The sequence below is a fragment of the Salvelinus sp. IW2-2015 genome, linkage group LG28 (assembly GCF_002910315.2).
Source record: "Salvelinus sp. IW2-2015 linkage group LG28, ASM291031v2, whole genome shotgun sequence".
Taxonomy (NCBI): Eukaryota; Metazoa; Chordata; class Actinopteri; order Salmoniformes; family Salmonidae; genus Salvelinus; species Salvelinus sp. IW2-2015.
In genome coordinates, this window is record NC_036868.1 from 10,229,022 (window position 1) to 10,251,813 (window position 22,792).

At 41.3% G+C, this 22,792-nt stretch overlaps 1 protein-coding gene across 1 annotated transcript; it reads right to left on the reverse strand.

The window, feature by feature from the left end:
* Positions 1-4,479: 4,479 nt before the first annotated feature.
* LOC111954401 (DBH-like monooxygenase protein 1 homolog) lies at positions 4,480-21,601 on the reverse strand. The gene is made up of 12 exons (XM_023974138.2): positions 21,089-21,601; positions 19,333-19,479; positions 18,974-19,141; positions 18,678-18,761; positions 15,936-16,115; positions 15,689-15,791; positions 15,326-15,492; positions 14,892-15,083; positions 14,183-14,242; positions 10,362-10,504; positions 5,208-5,376; positions 4,480-4,964 (listed from the first exon to the last, which is right to left on the reverse strand). The coding sequence occupies exons 1-12, from the start codon at positions 21,368-21,370 to the stop codon at positions 4,809-4,811; spliced, it is 1,851 nt and encodes a 616-aa protein (XP_023829906.1). The 5' UTR covers positions 21,371-21,601; the 3' UTR covers positions 4,480-4,808.
* Between the last annotated feature and the right edge of the window lie 1,191 nt (positions 21,602-22,792).

Here is a 22,792-nt window from a genome sequence, read left to right on the forward strand (position 1 = left end):
TGCATAACATACTGTACCACCTGCAAAACATACTGTACCACCTCCATAACATACTGTAACACCTGCATAACATACTGTATGACCTACATAACATACTGTACCCCCTGCATAACATACTGTACCACCTGCAAAACATACTGTACCAACTGCATGAACATACTGTACCACCTGCATAACATACTATACCACCTGCATAACATACTGTACCAACTGCATAACATACTGTACCCCCTGCATACATACTGTACCACCTGCAAAACATACTGTACCAACTGCATGAACATACTGTACCACCTGCATAACACTATACCACCTGCATGAACATACTGTACCACCTGCATACATACTGTACCACCTGCATAACATACTGTACCACCTGCATAACATACTGAACCACCTGCACAACATACTATAGCACCTGCATAACATACTGTACCACATGCAAGAACATACTGTAGCACCTGCTTAACATACTGTACCACCTGCGTAACATACTGAACCACCTGCGTAACATACTGTACCACCTGTGTAACATAATGTACCACCTGCATAGCATACTGAGCCACCTGCATAACATACTGTACCACCTGCCACAACATACTATAGCACCTGCATAACATACTGTACCACATGCAAGAATATATTGTTGCACCTGCTTAACATACTGTACCACCTGCGTAACATACTGAACCACCTGCGTAACATACTGTACCACCTGTGTAACATACTGAGCCACCTGCATAACATACTGTACCACCTGCATAACATACTGTACCACCTCCATGAACATACTGTACCACCTGCATAACATACTGTACCACCTGCATAACATACTGTACCACCTGCATAATGTACTGTACACCAGCATGAACATACTGTACCACCTGCATAACATACTGTACCACCTGCATAACATACTGTACCACCTGCATAACATACTGAACGACCTGCATAACATACTGTACCACCTGTATAACATACTGTACCATCTGCATGAACATACTGTACCACCTGCAGAACATACTGAACGACCTGCATAACATACTGTACATGTATTGGAATCTTTTTTGAAATAGTCCTATCAAGTAAAATATAAATCCAAATTTTTGATATTATACAGCTCTGTATTCAGAGTTTTAATTGCAGCACAATTGTTGCAGATGTGGCTCTGAAAGCTATTTGTGGCTGAGAATGGGCAGAGGAGAGATTGGAAAGTCCACTTCAAGGGCCCCAATGTTATCTATAATCCACCAGACAGAATTACTTTGGTCAGTCTACTTTGGTCAGAGGTGAAATATTATTACCGTAGGTGCAATTATTACAGGTTTATTTACTGTTCATTAGCATTAGATAAACAACACCAAAAGACCAATGTTATATATACAGTATATACAGTATATATGTGTTGTCAGATGGACAGCCATACAAACAATACATATTTTCTAGCCTACACTGTGTACTATTGATTAAGTCTGTAGTAGATACATGTCTTGTGTTGCCATTTTCCTGGCTGGCCCCATACTGCGTGATTGAGTCATTTGTTTTATGTCCTTTTCAATTCCCTGCTGCCTTTGCCTCATCCTGTGCTAAGCAGCATCAAAGAGAGAAAGGCCAAGACAATCGCTCATTTGTTTCCCACCATATCCTCCAGCCAGCCAGGAGAAAACGGCACCTTCTGTAGTAATAGACCTGTCAGGTTCTTGTCTTATATAAGCATGTCTCCGTGGCTTGAGGAACAGCGAATGCCATTCGAGGGGAGTGCCAATTGTTGATTGTGAGTCTGCTGCTGTAAAAGGTCCAAGGACAGGAGGAGTAATGGGATAGAATGGGAAAAGGTCATTCCCTGGTGGTTTGGCCAGATGGGTATATTTACACACTACCCACAGCAGTCTGTCTGTGAGGCCTTGAGAAATGACAGTGATCTGAGTCTCTCTCACTAGCCTCCTCTGGGCTCAATAATAATCTCTCTGTCACAGGAAGAGGAACCAATGGTCTCCCAAACATGTCCAGAGGGTTCCTGGCCCTCCAGACTGATCACGAAATTGAATAAAAAGATTCCATGCAGCTCCCAGACAGGGGGATTGGGTGTGTCTGTGTCTGAGACCAGGCTGATACATACTGTACATGATGGATATGCTATGAGGGATCAGTGTGTTAATATCCAAAGATTTGTCAGCAAGTCAAACCCAGAGTAGGATAGAGCTCCTAATAAAAATGTGAATTGGCAGGCATCCTGGGCCAAGACCTTGTATTACACATTCTGACGTAAAGGAGACCCACTGAGCATAGACATCAGTTTAAGGTCTAGTTTTTGACATACATTTGGTTGAGTTGTTAAAAGATGTCAATTCAACAAAAAATGTCACGTCATTGGATTTAGGTTAAAGGTTGGGTGAAAAAAAGCCTAAATATCCTGACGTTGAAGACTTTTTGCAAATCCAATCAGTTTTCCACGTTGATTCAACGTCATCACATTCATTGTATGGGCTGAAATGATGTGGAAACAACATTGATTCAACCAGTTTCTGCCCAGTGGGGATGTCATCCTTTTGATATTGGTTTTAAATGATACACAAATTACAAGGCTTACTATGGAGGATCAGTGTCTGCAATGTTTTGATGCTACAAGATCAGGCTCACACTATTGTGAGTGTTGATTTTGAGAACGTGGTGCAGCAATTTGCTAGTGAATACCGACCTCTGCTGGATGCCTTTGGAATTGATATCTGGAATCATTTGGACCTCAAAGAAGCATTGTGCTGGTCTACTCAGACAGGACGAGCTTTGAGGTCAATGAAAATCATCTGCTACTGGTAATTGTATATGTACAACACTGACATAATGACATTCAGGACAGTAGCAGCAGCAGTAGCAACAGAGGAATCACCCTAAGGAGTAAATTGAATTTCATCTAACAAAATCATTGGACAGATTACACCAATCTACTCTGATGCACCATAGCCACATCCTTTATTCGAAACATGCCCCATCTTGAGAGTGGCTCTTTCATGTCCCATGGCATTTGACAAGGGCATCAAAGTCAGGAAAACCAAATAACTTTGCAATGCTCTTACATGGTTCCTCACCTTGCAACAGGAGCAGTCCTCAATGACTGCTTATCCTCAGGGAATCCTTAATTAATTTGGATTTCTTGTTTGTTATATAAAAAATGTCCTTCTTAAATATAGGTGGTCTTGATTTGCCAGTTTTGAGAGAGGGTGGATGGCTACTATCTCATACTGTTGTTATACTATGGTATCACCTCGATGTTAGGCAGAGAGGAAACCTGGCAGACTCCTACACTCTTAGAAAAAAGGGTTCAAAAACAGTTCCCCGGCTGTCCCCATAGGAGAACCACTGTTGGGCTACCCTTTTTGGTACTTGGTAGAAGAAGCCTTAAGGGTTTCAGGTAGAACCCTTTTGGGTTCCATGTAGATCCCCTTTCCACAGAGGGTTCTACATTGAACCCAAAAGGGTTCTACCTGGAACCAAACGAGTTCTATAAAGGGTTCTCCAATGTGGACAGCCAAATAACTCTTTTAGGTTCTAGATGTCACCTTTTTTTCTAAGTGTAGAACACAGACAGAATAACATATTGGACACAGAGGTACCCCAGCCGGGAAAAAAGTAATGTTTTCACCCATGACTATCTCAAACAATACATCAGTCCCACACTGCAGATGGTGGCAAATTCAAAACAGTCCATCCCCTGTGAGAAAACTGCCTTCTCATAATAATCCAGCCTGACTAGAGACACAAAGTGAAACAAAACACTCAATAACCTAGTAAAAGACAATGATGGCAATACATTTTCATAATGGTCCCATGTAATCTAATAATTCACATACCTTCTTTTGCGCCCCTATCCCACTGATGTATCTTGCTGTATCCATTAGATTAAATATCCATCCATTCATCCATCAAATATTCATGCATTGTCATCCACGTGGTCTGTAAATAACACAATATTCCATATTCCATGACTCTTCTCTCCAACCACTAACCACATAACACATGCAGAAAAGCAAGAACGAGACCTTCCTTTTGGACCTGTTTGTGACTATATGGGACGTTGGCACATTAGAATTAGTCAGTCAGAGTAATCGCTGTAAGTCGGACTAGCGGTGCTGGTGGCCCTGCGGCCTTAGGGAGAGATGTTCCTAGCGGTACCAGGGAGCCCAAGGCCATAACAGTGGCCTTACAGTATTGAACCCCCCCCCCCCCCCTGAGCTGCCACAGGATAATGGGATGAGGGAAATCATTTATTACTATGTTTCTATGTAGACTTGTCAAATAATGTACTCAGGTCTAGAGAATTCCAATCATAGGCTATGAAGAACGCATCATGAGCAATACTAGCAAAAGGGTCTTGTCTTATACTCAAAATAAATAACTAACAACCCAAACTTGACCATAGGTAATACTAATAACTACAAAATAAAACTATTTAAACATGTATTAACTTTAGGACACACAGAATATAAAAAGTATGGTTTATACATGTATATATTTAGACAACAACAAAACATTTTTCCAACATGTGAACTTCAGCCCATCCGATGGAAGATTCCTTATAATAATTCACACTCCGATAACTCCGATCGAGTCAGAGAAGTCATTCTAGAACCATCTTCTATTGTTGCTGATCAAGGACTGAATTTGCATTCAACAGACATCCCAATAACACATAATGAATGGATAGGGCGGAGAGATTCTAGGAATGTCTTGTCTTCTTCAGTCAAACGACTTCTTCCACAGCTGGTGTGAGAGAGTGAGTGGTGTGATTCACACAGTGGTCTGGCTATAGACTAAAGGATTAAACAGGTCTGGACTATAGAGTATGTGAGGCACATGGTAAAGAGTAGAACCACTCCACTGTGTGGCTCTGAGGCAGAACGGCACATCATGGAGGGAAGCTTGACTTCAGACTTCACCTCTGGTGGTGACACTATGGTCCCTTGAATCTGGAGGGGAAACAAAAGAGAGGGACATATGTATAACTATGAAATACAGTGAGGAAGATTACTATTTAAAACACATTCAATCATATATTATACAGTCGATTTTAAACTAATAAGTGATCAACATTCATATAAATCAACATCCCAGAAGAGTGAAAGGACACAGATTCATTGGTTCCCTCTGGTTCCCTAGTCAGTGACTAATTGAAAGCACTACATCAACCCCAGCCCTGACTGAACACTCACCGACCACTCGTCCTGCCCCCACTTGGAGCAGCGCACATTCATGGGCAGCTGTAGAACCATCTCGTTGAAGGACTTCCCTCTGTTCTTCGACCACCGGTACTTGTCCATGGCCTCCGTGAAGGAGAGGTTGCTGTACTTCTTTGGGCTCTTGATCATGAAAGGCCAGGTCCTATGACAGAAGAAGAATATACAGTAAGTGAAAGGTAGAATGTAAAAGGTAGAATATTTACCATACACATGCTGATGCACAATATATCAGTCACTGTATACATGTACAGTGTAAAGTATTCAGACCCCTTCACTTTATCCACATTTTGTTACATAAAAAAAAAACAGAAATACCTTATTTACATAAGTATTCAGACTCTTTGCTATGAGACTCGAAATTGATCTCAGGTGCATCCTGTTCCATTGATCATCCTTGAGATTTTTCTACATCTTAATTGGAGTACACCTGTGGTAAATTCAATTGATTGGACATGTTTTGGAAAGGCACCTACAGTACCTGTCTACAGTATACGTATAAGGTCCCACAGTTGAACAAACCGAACCAAGAGGTCGAAGGAATTGCTCGTAGAGCTCAGAGACAGGATTGTGTCGAGGCACAGATCTGGGGAAGGGTACCAAAAAAATTCTGCAGCATTGAAGGTCCCCAAGAGCACAGTAGCCTCCATCATTCTTAAATGTAAGAACCAATACTCTTCCACCAAGACTCTTCCTAGAGCTGGCTGCCCGGCCAAACTGAGCAACCAGGGGTAGAAGGGCCTTGGTCAGGGAGGTGACCAAGAACCCAATGGTCACTCTGACAGATCTCTCTAGTTCCTCTGTGGAGATGGGAGAACTTTCCAGAAGGACAATCATCTCTGCAGCACTCCACCAATCAGGCCTTTATGGTAGAGTGGCCAGACAGAAGCCACTCCTCAGTAAAAGGCACATGACAGCCCGCTTGGAGTTTGCCAAAAGGCACTAAAAGGACTCACAGACCATGAGAAACAAGATTCTCTGGTCTGATGAAACCAAGATTGAACTCTTTGGCTTAAATGCCAAGCATCACATCTGGAGGAAACCTGGCACCGCTCATCACCTAGTCAATACCATCCCTACGGTGAAGCATGGTGGTGGCAGCATCATGCTGTTGGGATGTTTTTCAGCGGCAGGGACTGGGAGAATAGTCAGGATCGAGGGAAAGATGAACGGAGCATAAGGAACAGAGAGATCCTTGATGAAACCTGCTCCAGCGCGCTAGGGACCGCAGACTGGGGCGAAGGTTCACCTTCGAAAGCAACAATGAACCTAAACACACAGCAAAGACAACGCAGGAGTGCTTGGGACAAGTCTCTGAATGTCCTTGAGTGGCCCGGCCAGAGACCGACTTGTACCCGATCGAACAGTTCTAGAAAGATCTGAAAATAGATGTTCAGCGATGCTCCCCATCCAACCTGACAGACTCAAGTCTGTAATTGCTGCCAAAGGTGCTTCAACAAGTACTGAGTAATGGGTCTGAATACTTATGCAAATGTTATATTTAAATTTAGATTTTTTTTATAAATATGCAAACATTTCTAAAAACCTGTTTTTGTTTTGTCATTATGGGGCATTGTGTGTAGATTGAGGAGGGGAAAAACAGTAGAATCAATATTAGAATAAGGCTGTAACGTAACAAAATGTGGAAAAAGTGAAGTGGTCTGAATACTTTCTGAATGCACTCTACATTATTCAACATTTTTACAATTTATGGTCAGAAGGAAAAACAGCAGCTGCTAACTAAATCCTCCCTCTCTCCACTGGGATTCTCTGCCCCTAACCCTATTACAGGGGCTGAGTCACTGGCTTACTGGTGCTCTTTCATGCCGTCCCTAGGAGGGGTGCGTCACTTGAGTGGGTTGAGTTACTGACGTGATCTTCCTGTCTGGGTTGGCGCCCCCCCTTGGTTGTGTTGTGGTGGAGATCTTTGTGGGCTTACTCGGCCTTGTCTCAGGATTGTAAGTTGGTGGTTGAAGATATCCCTCTAGTGGTGTGGGGCTGTGCTTTGGCAGAGTGGGTGGGTTATATCCTTCCTGTTTGGCCCTGTCCGGGGGTATCATCGGATGGGGCCACAGTGTCTCCTGACCCTCCTGTCTCAGCCTCCAGTATTTATGCTGCAGTAGTTTATGTGTCGGGGGCTAGGGTCAGTTGGTTATACCTGGAGTACTTCTCCTATCTTATCCAGTGTCCTGTGTGAATTTAAGTATGCTCTCTCTAATTCTCTCGTTCTTCTTTTTTTCTCTCTCTCGGAGAACCTGAGCCCTAGGACCATACGTCAGCAAACCGGGCATGATGACTCCTTGCTGTCCCCAGTCCACCTGGCCTTGCTGCTGTTCAGTTTTAACTGTTCTGCCTGCTGTTATGGAACCCTACTGTTCAACTCTTAATGATCGGCTATGAAAAGCCAACTGACTTTTATTCCTGATTATTATTTGACCATGCTTGTCATTTATTGAACCTTTTGAAAAATCTTGGCTCTCTCTAATTCTCTCCTTCTCTCTTTCTTTCTCTCTCTCGGAGGACCGGAGCCCTAGGACCATACGTCAGGACTACCGGGCATGATAACTCCTTGCTGTCCCCAGTCCGCCTGGCCCTGCTGCTATTCCAGTTTCAACTGTTCTGCCTGCGGTTATGGAACCCCTACCTGTCCCAGACCTGCTGTTTTCAATTCTTAATGATCGGCTATGAAAAGCCAACTGACATTTATTCCTGATTATTATTTGACTATGCTTGTCATTTAGAAAATCTTGGCTCTCTCTAATTCTCTCCTTCTCTCTCTCTTTCTCTCTCTCGGAGGACCTGAGCCCTGGGACCGTGCGTCGGGGCTGCCGGGCGTGATGGCTCCTTGCTGTCCCCAGTCCACCTGGCCTTGCTGCTATTCCAGTTTCAGCTGTTCTGCCTGCGGTTATGGAACCGCCACCTGTCCCGGACCTGCTATTTTCAACTCTTGATGATCGGCTATGAAAAGCCAACTGAAAATTATTCATGATTATTATTTGACCATGCTTGTCACTTATGAACATTTTGAACATCTTGGCATAGTTCTGTTATAATCTCCACCCAGCACAGCCAGAAGAGGACTGGCCACCCCTCATAGCCTGGTTCCTCTCTAGGTTTCTTCCTAGGTTTTGGCCTTTCTAGGGAGTTTTTCCTAGCCACCGTGCTTCTACACCTGCATTGTTTGCTGTTTGGGGTTTTAGGCTGGGTGTCTGTACAGCACTTCGAGATATTAGCTGATGTACGAAGGGCTATATAAAATAAACTTGATTTGATTTGATTCCAAAAGCATTTCCATGAGGAAGACATTAGGGAAAGTGGGACTGCTGTTTCCTGCTAAGGCCTGTTTTTGTTTATAGAAGGTTGGTGTTCCTCTTCATGACAAGGCTTCTTGGAATAAACGAGTGTAGCCATGCTGTAATAGCAGGAGGAGTAAACGTGCTCCAGCAGCCCAACCCATCAAATACACTCTCATTTCCAGGCCTTTAAAAAAAAAACTATTCTCAGGTCTAAGGTCTCGCTTACACAACTTACCATTCAGGGCATATGGACAGGAAACACCATGGACACATTACAATACCTGCAGGAGCATTGGTTTAGGAATAGGTTGCACTATGTTTCTTTAATTTACTGACATACTGACAATGAACTGACTTGTACGTAATCTAATGATTACATGAAGTAGATTGATGTTATGTTTCAGGATTTCACATCTGCTTTTGATACCATTGTCATTTTATTTGCATAAAGCAAAGATGGAAAAACTTAATGGTAAAATGATTTGTTTCACGTAAAGTCAAGTAAAGTCATACAGTATAAAAAAACAGGATAGAAACAGGTTTCGGTACAATTTTATAAATACCTACAGATACTATGTTTATTCGACGGTGGTGGGTGTCGGTAAAATGTATTATGCGAGAAATAGCAGTGGAAACGCCTGTAAGCGCAAATACTGATATAATAACCATCACATGAACGCAAACTTGGAGTCACGCAATGATATCAAAGATTTTTATAAGAAGATATGGTATGTGATCCTCCAACTACGACTCGGGAAACCACACAGTTTATTAGGCTACAGATTAAGTGGGTGTTGAAAGTGCACGCTATGAGCCTGATGCTCCCTTCCAATAAATACCGAGGGTCTTATCTGGTGACATGATGATTGACGCTTGACTGCCGTTTGACAAATACAAATATTCTTGTGCATCCATAATAATCTCATCATGTAGACTAGCCTACCCTCACTTTGTATGTGAGCTGTTGCCTAGAACGCAGGTGCCAAAACAAGAGTGGGCACATTTTGTATTTAACGCAAAGGTTTTTGTGACAAAGCTATCAGTTGAACTTTAGATTTTTATTCGGTAATGAAAATGTAAGCAAAAATGTACATTTTGTGTGCACTATGTCATCATGCACAGATTTTTCTCTACAACAAGTTAGTTTGGTGGAAACACCACTAGAGGGAAAATGCGCATATTTTCTTTATTCAGATTTTAGAATATTCCCATGAAAAATGTCACCAATTGAATGGGAATCTAGCTACAGAGACAAATATTGTGCATTGTCTAATTTAAATGGATGAACAATATGTTATTTTGAACAAAATGAATGGAATGCAAGAGCAAAGACATAGTGAGGAAAACAATAAACTATTGCTTTGTATATCTTGCTGTCAAATTCCAGCATGCTAACTAGTAAAACAAAACAGAACCATCTAAAACAGGAAAAAGAGTAACACTGTGCTCAACTTCAGATGTGCTCCACATGTTGACCCCACTGGGCTAGTGTGACTATGAGCTCTTTGGGACTATACCCCATATTCCTCTGTCCTTTCCTCCTTCCTATGACATGCAATCTCTTTGTCCCATAAACCTCTTCCAGTCGTTCCCCTATTCTCTCTGCCAGGCCTGGGGGAACGTATGTATTTAATCTCTCTCTATAACATGCAGTAACTCATTTGGAACATAACTTCTCCATGAAAATGCATTGTGTATGACCTTTGACATTTGTAAGGTGCTCCAGGCAGAGAAAACGCTTCACCTAAAAGTGATCTTCCCCAATTGGTATTACAGGTTCCAACTTGAACCACTACATGGGTATAGCAGTCGCAGTACAGAGCCTCTTACTTACGTGACAGGCACCTGGATCTCTTTGACTCCGATGAACTTAAGCTGCCCGATGATCTCAGGGAGGCTCTCACACCTGGCCAGGTTCACTCTGGGATAGTAGAGCAGGTAGGACAGACACATCTCATCCCTGGTGGTCAAACCACCCTGAGGGAACAGCCAGAGGGAAAATAATCTAGAAATCAAGTGGTTAAGAGCATTGGGCCAGTAACCGAAACGTCACTGGTTCGAATCCCCAAGCCGACAAGGTAAAACATTATGCCGTTCTGCCCTTGAGCAAGGCAGATAACCCCCAACATCAACTACTCCCTGGGTGCCGATGATGTTGATTAAGGCAGCCCCCACACCTCTCTGATTCAGAGGGGTTGGGTTAAATGCGGAAGACACATTTCGGTTCAATGCATTCAGTTGTGCAACTGACTAGGTATCCCCCTTTCCCTATTCTGTATACTAAACACCAATACAACAAATACATTAAAGGTTACATATACTCAGAGCCTCCTTTAGCCTTTTGCAGGCCCTAAGTGAGATTTGGTTGCCCTCCCCCCACCTCGCAGGCATTTTAGTGGCCTCCCTCTTGGCAGAGAAGTGAACTTTTGCAGTTTTAATGCTACTTTCCAACAATTCTACAAAATGTTCTATGGGGTGGAGAGAAAATGTTGCTGTTCTAAAGCTAATTTTCTGAAATTGTACACATTTTGCCTTGGCTTATGCCATGTTCATACAATATCTGGATGACTAACAAAATCAATGGGTGCCCCTGGAGGTCGGTGGCCCCTGGAGGTCAGGGCCCTTGGGCATGTGCCCTTCCTAATTCAGCGATGAAGGTTTAGAAAGCTGGCTAGACTTATACACCTTGCAGTCTTATAAAATGTTAGCTGACATGGGATAATTGAGTGACTGTCAGTGACTGACATAACAAGAGAAAAACTGCTGATGCACAACCAAATTACAAAATTGCACATTGTGTATTCTAGTATGCTATCTCTCAACAATAAGTTGAGACCTCGACTCAGTTCCTAAAATGTTGATTACAATAGCAGTAACAAAATTATGGTGGGGAGTCGCTGGGGTCCTACGTACAGCGTGTAGTCTGCACCACTGCCTTTACTATACTTTACTGTTATCAAATTACACTTCTATTCTATTCTATTTAGCCCCACAACAACATTCTTCTGCAAATACATGGATATCTGTGTAACAATCATGAACTTTAACAAACACCAAGATTTGGCACCAGGGTCCTTGTAAACCACTAAGAAATCATGAAAATCTGTTTCTGAAAACATGTGACTGATATAGATTAAGTACCACTTCAGGCTGTATTATGTCTAACACGAAGCTGACACAATAACAGTGCCTTGTGGTGACAAAGTCGTAATGGAATAAAATTCTGTTTTATATTGTTCCAGAATAACAATTGGTTGGCATGTTTACTCCTGAACAGTAGAGAGTAACTCATTGAAGAGAAGGAGCCCCGTTTTACGACTGTGGTCATCAGTCATTTATTCATTTGATGTCTCTGTAAGAAACGATGCCAGGAGCTGCAAACAACTACATAACCAAGATCCCATCTGTGGTCCTGGGGGGTATCTGCAGACAGATTGTTCAGCCAAGAACAGACAGCCTTTAACACATACAGTACAGTGCCGTGAAAAAGTATTTGCCCCATTTCTAATTTTCCCTACTTTTGCACATTTTTGATACTGAATGTTATCAGATCTTCAACCAAAACCTAATATTAGATAAAGGGAACCTGAGTGAACAAATAACACAACAATTACATACTCATTTCATTTATTTAATAAACAAAGTTATGCAACACCCAATGCCCCTGTGTGAAAAGGTAATTGCCCTCTTACTCTCAATAACTGGTTGTGCCACCTTTAGCTGCAATGACTCCAACCAAACGCTTCCTGTAGTTGTTGATCTGTCTCTCACGTATCTGTAGAGGAATTTTGGCCCAATCTTCCATGCAGAACTGCTTGAACTCAGGGATATTTGTGGGTTTTCAAGCATGAACTGTTCATTTCAAGTCCTGCCACAACATCTCAATTAGGATTAGGTCTGGACTTTGACTAGGCCATTCCAAAACTTAAAATGTGTTGCTTTTTAGCCATTTTCATGTAGACTTGATTGTGTGTTTTGGATCGTTGTCTTACCGCATGACGCAGCTGCACTTTAGCTTCAGCTCACAGACACATTGCCTGACATTCTTCTGTAGAATTCTCTGATACAGAGCAGAATTCATGGTTCCTTCTATTAAGGTAAGTTGTCCAGTCAGCAAAGCGTCCCCAAACCATCACACTACCACCGCCATGCTTGACCGTTGGTATAAGGTTCTTACTGTGGAATGCAGTGTTTGGTTTTACTTTTGACTCATCTGTCCATATAACATTCTTCCAAGAGTCTTGATGATCATCCAGGTGTTTCCAAGTGCTTTTTGGATGAGATGGGTTCCATTATGCCTGGCAAAAACCTAACACTGCATTCCACAGTAAGAACCTCATACCAATGGTCAAGCATGGTGGTGGTAGTGTGATGGTTTTGGGATGCTTTGCTGCCTCAGGAACCGGGCCAACTTATCTTAATAGAAGGAACCATGAATTCTGCTCTGTATCAGAGAATTCTACAGGAGAATGTCAGGCCATGTGTCTGTGAGCTGAAGCTGAAGTGCAGCTGGGTTATGCAGAAGACAATGATCCAAAACACACAATAAAATCTACATGAAAATGGTTAAAAAGCAACACATTCAAAGTTTTGTAATAGCTTAGTCAAAGTCCAGAACCAATCCCAATTGAGATGTTGTGGCAGGACTTGAAATGAGAAGTTCATGTTTGAAAACCCACAAATGTCACTGAGTTAAAGCAGTTCTGCATGCAAAGGTGGGCCAAAATTCCTCCACAGATACGTGAGAGACAGATCAACAACTACAGGAAGTGTTTGGTTGGAGTCATTGCAGCTAAAGGTGGCACAACCAGTTATTGAGTGTAAGAGGGCAATTACTTTTTCACACAGGGGCATTGGGTGTTGCATAACTTTGTTAATTAAATAAATGAAATGAGTATGTATATGTTGTGTTATTTGTTCACTCAGGTTCCCTTAATCTAATAGTAGGTTTTGGTTGAAGATCTGATAACATTCAGTATCAAAAATATGCAAAGGTAGAGAAAATCAGAAAGGAGGAAAATACTTTTTCACGGCACTGTATTGTCTGAAAGTATCAACAAAGAGGTTCATGCAGGGGAAACACAACTCATTTCTATTACCCGTAAGTACATAACACTAAATTCCATTCCATTTAAGTATACTAATTCTACTGATCTATTCATTTGTAATTGTGTAATAGGAATGATGACATCCTTCTGTGTAATTTTTCTTCAATGGTAAGAATGGTTCAAAAACAATATGGGCTTTGTGTCCATCTTATGGTACATCTGAAGTCAAAGCAATAACCCCATAGCTCTACCCTCAAGGGTTGTGTAATGTTGTTATGAACATGACAATTTTTGTTCCGTACTGTAATCAACCAAATCCTCAAATCCTCAAATCATAGAAACACAAAGACAGATTTGAAACATGAGCTCAAATAGGCTCCACCTGAGGAACAATAGAACACATGTAAAAAGTAGGTGATCTCTGTAAACTCACATAAAACAGATCATTAGGAAGAAGCCACATTTTAAGGATGAGCTGGATTCACCATGTCAGAGCTGACAGCTCAGTTTCAAAGGCCCCATAAAAGCAAAAGGAAGATAATAATAGAGAAAGCTGGCAAAATAAATATTAATTTATCCATGTGGATTGTGAGTAGTGCATTCTTACCCAGGTCATGTTTTGTCTGTCTTTTGTGGTGTACTTGCATTCTGTGATCAAATTGTCACCCTGAAAAGAAAGATTAAAATCAAGGCTCTTCTGTGGTTGTGAATTTAGAACCCCACATCAAACAAAATTGTGTTTTCATTAAAGTACATAATTACGATAACACTAAAGCAGTCATATACAGTATAAGGAGGCGTGATTTCCTGTGGTTTTAGCATGGCAATGCTGCGGTCGAAGGTACGAGGCAACAGCCAAAAGATGAACCTCTAATTATGTCCTGTATCTATGTAGGTGGATCAAAGTCATGCAATCATCAATCATTACTGTTCATCACAGGGAGAAGGGAACATGCTTCAACCTGCATGGCAAGCTCAAGCGGTAGATTTATATTCCCATATTTCCTACACTATTTAAAGGTAGACTCAGTAAAATGATGTTGCCACGAGCAGCACCACAGATATTTCGGTGAGCGAGATGCAAGAATTCTCTCTCACACAGTCACACACAGTATCTGCGCATGTGCATGGGTTCGCTTCACGTTGTTAGAGCGTGGTAGGTACGGGACGAAATAAGTGGAGAAGTTTAGCCTTACTCTTCAACGCTCTTAGTTGTTGTGGAAATTGACCCACTATGCTGTTTACTTTGTGCACCTACATCATATCACTGAGTCTACCTTTAACGTGTCAGCTAAACAGTATTTCAGAGTACCAACAGGTAACAGCAGCCTCTCGTCCTTCAGCAGCTGGAACTCCTGGAAGTTGAAGTCAAACTCCTCGTCATGTGACAGGGGCTGCAGCTCCTCCTGTCCCCGGAAGTGTCTGGTTCTGATGGCGCGGCCAGCTAGGTGAGCATGCATCAGAACAGCAAACACCCTCACTCCGCTGGGCATCTCCTGGCCTAGGGACTGATGGAGGAGCAAATAGATATTCTCTCACAGATACAGAAAGTGCTTTTTAGTTTTATTGCACTTTTGGATGATCACTGTTTTGGGCACGTAGCAAGACTAAAATGGAGGCTTGTCACTGTTGGTGGTATAGCATAACAGTAATTTAACAGTGAATGTTTGACTCCTGTTGTTCCCTAGTGAAATGGGAATATCAGGCATCGCACCAGTTTGAAAGACTCCGTCATAGCTGGCTTTCTTACCTCCTGCAAACACTCGCGGGTACAGTGTCCCTCTGAGATGTACTCCTGCATGCCTGGAGGCAGCATGTGGTACAGACTCACCCACACACCTGTCTCTATCACTCCTGCATCATACTGACGCAATTCTGGGGTGTAGAACAGACGCAGGCCAGAGCTGTCCACCACTCCTGACAATGAAACAGTAACATTACAATGAACAGGGTAACTGACTGTTGAACTTTAAAGTGCTGTAGATATCACTTTGCCACACAAATGTGTATAGTGTGAATGGGTGAAACGGGAAAATTACAATAGAGTCAACGCAAGCAAGTCACATTCATTGTTTGTAATGCAACATGACGTGTCCTTGTGGGTGTACTATACCTTGTTGAAAGGCTGGGTTGTCATAGTGGACCTCCATCAGGACATAGACAGGGTCTATTGATGTGCCAATGGACAGTCCAACATGGGGTGGATAGGTGAACCCCTGTAAGGGTAGATTGAGAGGCATACTGAACATGTCAATAAGGAAGCTTACATGATCACTCTGATACATGGAAATACAAGTGGCTAATGAAAAGTTGTATAACACTGAATTAAAAATGACTACAAATTTAAACCAATTGCCCACCTCACCACCAATGGCCCAGGCGAAGACTATCGTCTCACACGTGAGAAAGGAGTCAGGCATATTTGGATGGTAACATTCATGGCCAGCCTTGAGCTCACTCTCATTCAAGGTGCTATCACATTGATACAACAAAATGTGATGAACCAGGTTTTCATGGCCCCTTTGAATCAAAGGCTCAATCTGTAAACAAAAAGAAGAACAAGGGAAGTAGTAAATGTTAGTGTATTCTAACCCTGGTTGGCTTCTTTTGAATTGTCTACACTTGCCTTAACTTTTACTGCAGTGGGCTAAATCAGGTTCACACAGATTATTTATTGGTAGTCTTAAACAAATCTACTTCGAAACAAAAGTATACACACATGGTTATGGGCTTAAAAAAAGAAGACACCTGTACCATGTCAGATATAAGTATTTTGAAATGTATTCAATTTTGAGTTTGCATCCCAATATTACACTTTATATATATCACAGAAGACTGAAATATAACAAAACCGCTTGACATAGAAACACCAGATTTTTGGCGTTTATTAATGATAAAATAATGAAAATCATTCACAACATTCCACTCATGAGGCCACTAGAGGTCTATTTAGTCATTTGACTGTAGGAAAGGGTTAGACCTCAATTATATTGCTCTCAACCGTAGAAATCACACAAGAGGGGATAAACAGGATTGGGTAGGCCCTGCTCACCTCAGGATGAAAGTAGTGAAAAATAAATGTAAATAAATATGTTTTTCCTCAATGGGGCTGGGGGCCTCTAGCTTGGACTTAGAATCGGAGAAAAGCAGCTTGCTGCCTGCTGGGCAAACCGTGACATCATACTGTGAGGCCTCCTTTAAAATCAACAGGACACAAGACCAAGCTTGGCCCATGAACACCGTATTAATATTTAGACATTCTTCCTACTTTTTCTCAAATGTATTTATTCATGGTGGAAGCAGCTGTGGTAGTCGAAGTTTGAGGTTGAGATTGTGCCATGAGAGAGGAAGGATAGCGCCTCTCTTGTTAGACGATTTGGTACACTGTGAAACAAACTCTGCCTTTATAGAACACTTTATAGGCCGCTTTCTCTGAACAAAGAACTTCATTGAATAGAATATATCTATCAAACTAAAATAAGCATGTCATGTAGACAGTTTTCAGGAAGTCTTGAAAGTCATAGAGTCATCTAAACAGGAGGTGAGGTTGCTGTGCCCAAGATAATAGAGGGTGGAGTGAGGTGGTGAAAGACCAAATCCCTCAGAGGGACGAAGGAGGTGGAACGGAGGGTAGGGACAGAAACCGTGACTGAGAAAATATCATGGGAATGGGGTCTTTTTGAAGTGTCAAGATAGGATTATTGGTATAACGTGCACAGGGAAAATGAGATGGGCCTTTTAAACTTCTGTATAAATGCCTTAAAACCCCAAAAGAACAATAGTAGCGTTTCTTTATAGACCACAGATGAATTGGAGGAGACAGTAACAGATGTCTTACATACTGCCTCTCATTCACTGACTCACACATCATGCACACACACATGAACACATCTGGAATGGAAAAATAACAATGTTTAATCACAACAGTCCGACTCCCATGTGGCATTTGGATACTGAAATGATATCCGTTTTACTCTACTAATTCTATAAAGGCAACACTTTTAGCATCTTACATTATTTCGTCACGCAAAGAGCTCCCTCCAAAATAAGAGTTCACAACAATATCTGGGATATCTCACAATAGTTTGTGTTATGTATAGTGGAATCAGAGATCCTCTGAGCCCTGCAGCTGTTAATAAGGGTAGGATTTCCCAGACCTTTTCTGAAACCTTTTCTGAAACTCCTCTGACAAATTGGATAAGGACAGTGGAGCATATTTTTTCTGATAGAATGGTGCTGGTGTTTCTCATTCTATGATCTAATTGTCATCATCAGAGTGGCAGATTGCAGAACAGAAGAGCCATATTCATGTACAGTACAGTAAGCTGTGTGCTGGAGGGGGAGTAAGAGAAGAGAGCGCTAGCTATATTTATATGTTTCTGGCTCTGGTTCACTTAATGACTGAAGACTCTTTGTTTTGAGCTCAAGGATTCTAAAGTCAAAGAGGTCATAGCCATGGCAACTTTAAAAGCAACTCTCATGTTTTCTACTTGGCAGAAAAGTCCTACTGTAAGTGATATGACCAATGATAACACGATACAGTACAGAACTACTATTCCATACTACGGTAATATAACTAAGGCCTTTTAGTAAAACATCAAAATCTAGTTTCAAAAGCACATTTGGTCTTTATGACAAATCCCACTAAGGATTAGAACAAGAAATGGATAAGGAATGTGTCATCGCACCATTCTTTTGATTCTAAATTGTATGTGCTTCCTCCTTTAATCAAGTGTGTTTTAAAGCTTTTTTGGTTTCATACTAGTTCAACTATGTTTGGGACATATCATTTATATAATGGCTCATTTAATACACAATAGCAATTTGGAGCAGCAAACAAGCGGCAGGTGTGCCTCAGAAGTGGGAGAAATCTGAAAGAGGAGCCCACTTCAGACAACAGCAATGAAAGAGGGAGGCAGGCAGACAAATAAAAACTCAGAAATTATCCAGGTGAGATGCCTTTAAAGAAAGGTAAACAAGATGACTGCATGCTGACTGAACTGCAGGCTACTCCTTTCTCAAGGGAAAGCCTGTTGTCGATTTGCTATAATTTTTCTGCTGTGTTGTTAATATAGCTCAATGAATTCCAAGTGTGTACTTACTCTAATGATATGGTGCTTCTTCTGAACCTCCTGGATCTTAAATATCTGACACCAGTAGGTAGTGTCCTTGAATGGCACTGGCACCTATCTTGAGAGGAACAAACAGACAGAAAGACTGATACTGTATTTACTCTCCATAAAATTGGACTGATCATAAATCTCACACACTACAAATACAGTCTCAGAGTACAAAAGGTCCTCTGAAGTAATAAAAGCTAGAAGTGGTATCAAGTTTGTTTAAGAGATGGATAGTGGGTGAGAGAAGTAACCTTTTCTTCTCCAGCTGTCACACTTACGTTTATGTTTTGCAAGTTGAAAAAGTCAATCTCAGAGGAAATATTAACTTTACTTCCTGGGTCGAGTAGCCGCATACTCTTCCTCCCCCTGTTCACTCCATGGTACATCGGTCCTGACGGTCCCACATCCTCACTGTGGTAGGCCCATATTACCCTCACTGTGCTTTCCTGGGCAGACAATACACATACACATCTTCTATCTATAAGTGAATTTCAATTTTAAAATGCGGTATGAAGTACTATGACACATCGGGCATGAACTGACATTTAAACTAAAACGCTCACACACGCACACATTCAAACACGCAAACATCACCTCCACATTTCCCATTGATAAAACATTTCCACCACCCACGTACCGTGATGTCCTTGTCACTTGTGTCACAGGTCAGGAGGTGCCTGCTGAAAGCCAGGACTGTGTGTGTACTGTTCTCGCTGCCATACTGCAGCCTGTAGTTCTGCTGCACATCTCTGTGCACTTTTCTGTTGGCGTCTGCAAAATAATCCTGTTGAAAGCATTCCAGATAAAATACAACTGTCCTGTCTGCAATAACACTGTCCCGAACAAGGGGACAAGAGAGCCCTTCAATGTAAAAATACATTCATATATGTAAATCACAAAACTTTGGGAGAACCAGTGTTCGAATGACACAATTGAAAGAACACAGTAGATAATTGCATTACTTTGCTTAATTACTGATCTATTACTGTATTATTACATTAGCTAGGATGACGACTAGCTAAAGGACTATTAGCACAGGACTATGCTTCATTTGTGGTTAACCAACTGTCTTGAGCCCCGTTTATACCTGGTACCAACACGCTTCCGTTGTCCTGATCTTCTCCACACTCTGATTGTACCCACATCTTTAGACAGGTGTAGATGATTAAAATACGCATTGTGATCAGATCTTCCTGACCACCTCTGGAGGTAGTCAGGCACGCTTTGTGGACAATCGCATGTGGACTGTGAAACCATTTAAATCATCATTATCCTACACTTTAAAATCATTGACAAGGAGGCCAATTGACTTATGCCATACTTTTGTGTGTCTAATATATAGTGTATAAATTTCCGTGTCTGAAATGTAAATGACTGTCTGTCAATATATCTTAAAATAAATACAAATTATTTTGAAAGAATAGCTGTGAAATTATTTGCATACAAGGATGGACCAGGAAATCTGGTCACAATGCAGACACAGTGGACGGAAAACAGACACATTTTAATACCATGTGTAGACACATTTCAGAATACGTGGGAACAATCAGAATGCGGACAAGATCAGGACACAGGACACGTTAGCACCAGGTATATACAGGGCTTTGTTGTGGCAAGTGTCTCGCTGTTATGTCTTTGTCCTTATCACTGCCAAGCATTGCTTGTAAATACATGACAACAAACAACAACATTTGCACAAAACTACAGCTGCTGTCTCCTCATAGACCCTGACCCTCTGGTAACACAATAAGAGGGACTGTGTTAGATTGTGTGGCATCATTGCCAGATCCCCGAGGCACAGTGAGCTTCCTGTGATGTGTCGCAATATCCAGACCCTTTACCCTGTTGTAGTCAACCCATGAGTTGCTGGCTATGCCTCACAAAAGTTTACCATAAGGCAGTGGGTCGGACTAACATTAACAGGTATGGCCAATAGCTTGTTACACCTTACCAATAACCATAAATTCAATTTGGAGACTCTCAATTATTATTTAATCTACTTTTAGATCTACGTTGTTCCCTCTGCTGCTATTGGACCAGGTCTCTCTTGGAAAAGAGATGTTATCTCTATGAGAAAAAACCTGTATAAATAAAGGTAAAAAAATTAAATAAAAAATAGATCCAAAGCCATGTATTTAGGAATACATGTCTCATCTAAATACATGGCTCTGGATAATACTATTTCATCAGGTAAACATCCCAAATATACCCAAGTGCCCTGTGAAAATAGCTAAACATAAATGTAATATAAATCATAATTTTCATATGGCTGCACAATTGAACTATGTATGCAATGTTAAAATTACAGTGAAAGTAGCCCACCTCTCATGTGATAAAAAGCAAGGCATACCTTGCGGCACTTTCATTCTGTAAAACCCAGGTGAGTAACATACCTGTAGATACGGTGTCCCATCCGTGACTCCACCAATGACAATGTCCGACGACGCCATGGCACCGTTGGGAGATAGACCAAATCCTATATATCCTCTAGTTTCCACTTCTATTTCAAAAGTAATAGTTCTCCGGTCAAACCTCCACTTTAGATTATACTTCCCATGAGGGTCCAAAATAGTTGAATGACTAAATCCACTCCCGTGTGTCAAAGTTGCGTAAAACCAAAAAGTTGTGAAGAAAACTATAACACTACTATATTTCGCGGGTAACATTGTGAACATTGACGAAAAACAACTACAAACAAAAACAATATAATTGAATGTCGTTGTCTAGATACAAATTACGTTTCTTTAGAAGTGTTTGATTTGCAAGTTGTACGCGGGCGTCCAAGCACGCACACTCATCTGCGAGGAAGCAGCTTCTCTCATCCTCTCACTAGAACTGTCGAAACTTGTGCTGGCCCCTTTGATCTTCATAGAGACACGTCCCACACGGCTACTCCTGTGGTCAAGGCCTTACCTGTGGGCTTGTTGTGCATACAGGTGGCTGTGGCTTTAGGCAGTGCAGTATAGGACTGTGATATGAAGGGGAAAGTGGGGTAAGTTGAGACATTGTTTACATTCAGCATCACTCTCAAGGGAAATATAGTATTCTTTCTAACAAAGATATCTAAATATATTTCAGGATGTTGTGCATCCCTGGAAATGATCAGAATTCATGTAAACAAGACAGTTTTGAAAACATAGCATGTAAAAAATAAGTGGTTTCTTGGCACAACTTACCCCCGGTTCAGCGGCCTATATATTTCTGTTCTGAATGAAATATTAACACTACCTTTTAAAAATCATGTCTATCTTTATTTCCCAAACACAATTCAACATAATCAAAATCACTTTTTTTATTTTAAGCATATTTAACACAGGCTTAACACCTAACAACACTTTGTACTTTTTAAAACACTTTTAACATAGGCCAGGCCCTGTTATTACCTCATATCCCAGTGATGGGAAGAAAACACTTACATTTGCCATTGGCTCAACTTACCCCAAGTCAAACATTTGAACTTTCATGCTAGGTTTAGGACATCATATTGAAGATTATAGAGACCCCAACTGATGTATAAAACAATCTTAAAATGATCCACTTTGGTTTAGATATAAACGCCAAAAAACCTCTAACACAAATTCACTTGACTTGGTGACCTAACTTTGAACCTAACTTGCTTACCAGTTTTGCCATGGTGTTTCTTTCTCCACAGACTTCATTAAATGATTACCTTTTCCTAAATGTTAAGTCAAATTATTAAATTTTGTCTATGGTTTCCCAGAAACAAGGTTGTCTCAATTTACCCCACTCTGCCAAATTTCACTGCCTGTATCACAACACAGAGGGTGCAGAATGGGTGTGTGACAAGCACATCAATTCAGAATGGTGCAACAGGCCAGGGAGCCTGGTTACAATGTATAGTTACACTGGATGGATGATCTCTGAACATGTAGGGACATAATAGGCTATTTGCCTAAATGCCAACCAGAGATAAAATAAAAAAAGCTCCATGTAAATGTATCAGGCTAAAATAGAATACGGAGGATGAAAAATAAGAGTATTAAAAGTGATGCTACAGATGTTTTGTATAATTTTAGCCAGTCGTTTTTAAACAAGCATACAGAAGGCCTGTTTCTCATATTTCACCCTGTCATATT

What these genes read in the sequence shown, in the direction of transcription:
- LOC111954401 (XM_023974138.2), bottom strand. Translation starts at nt 21,370, where the DNA reads ATGTTCACAATGTTACCCGCGAAATATAGTAGTGTTATAGTTTTCTTC. An exon ending in TCAACTTGCAAAACATAAAC is followed by an intron (nt 18,762 to 18,973) that starts GTAAGTGTGACA and finishes CTCTCAAGATAG; the next exon opens with GTGCCAGTGCCATTCAAGGA. An exon ending in CCTGGGCCATTGGTGGTGAG is followed by an intron (nt 15,792 to 15,935) that starts GTGGGCAATTGG and finishes CTACCCTTACAG; the next exon opens with GGGTTCACCTATCCACCCCA.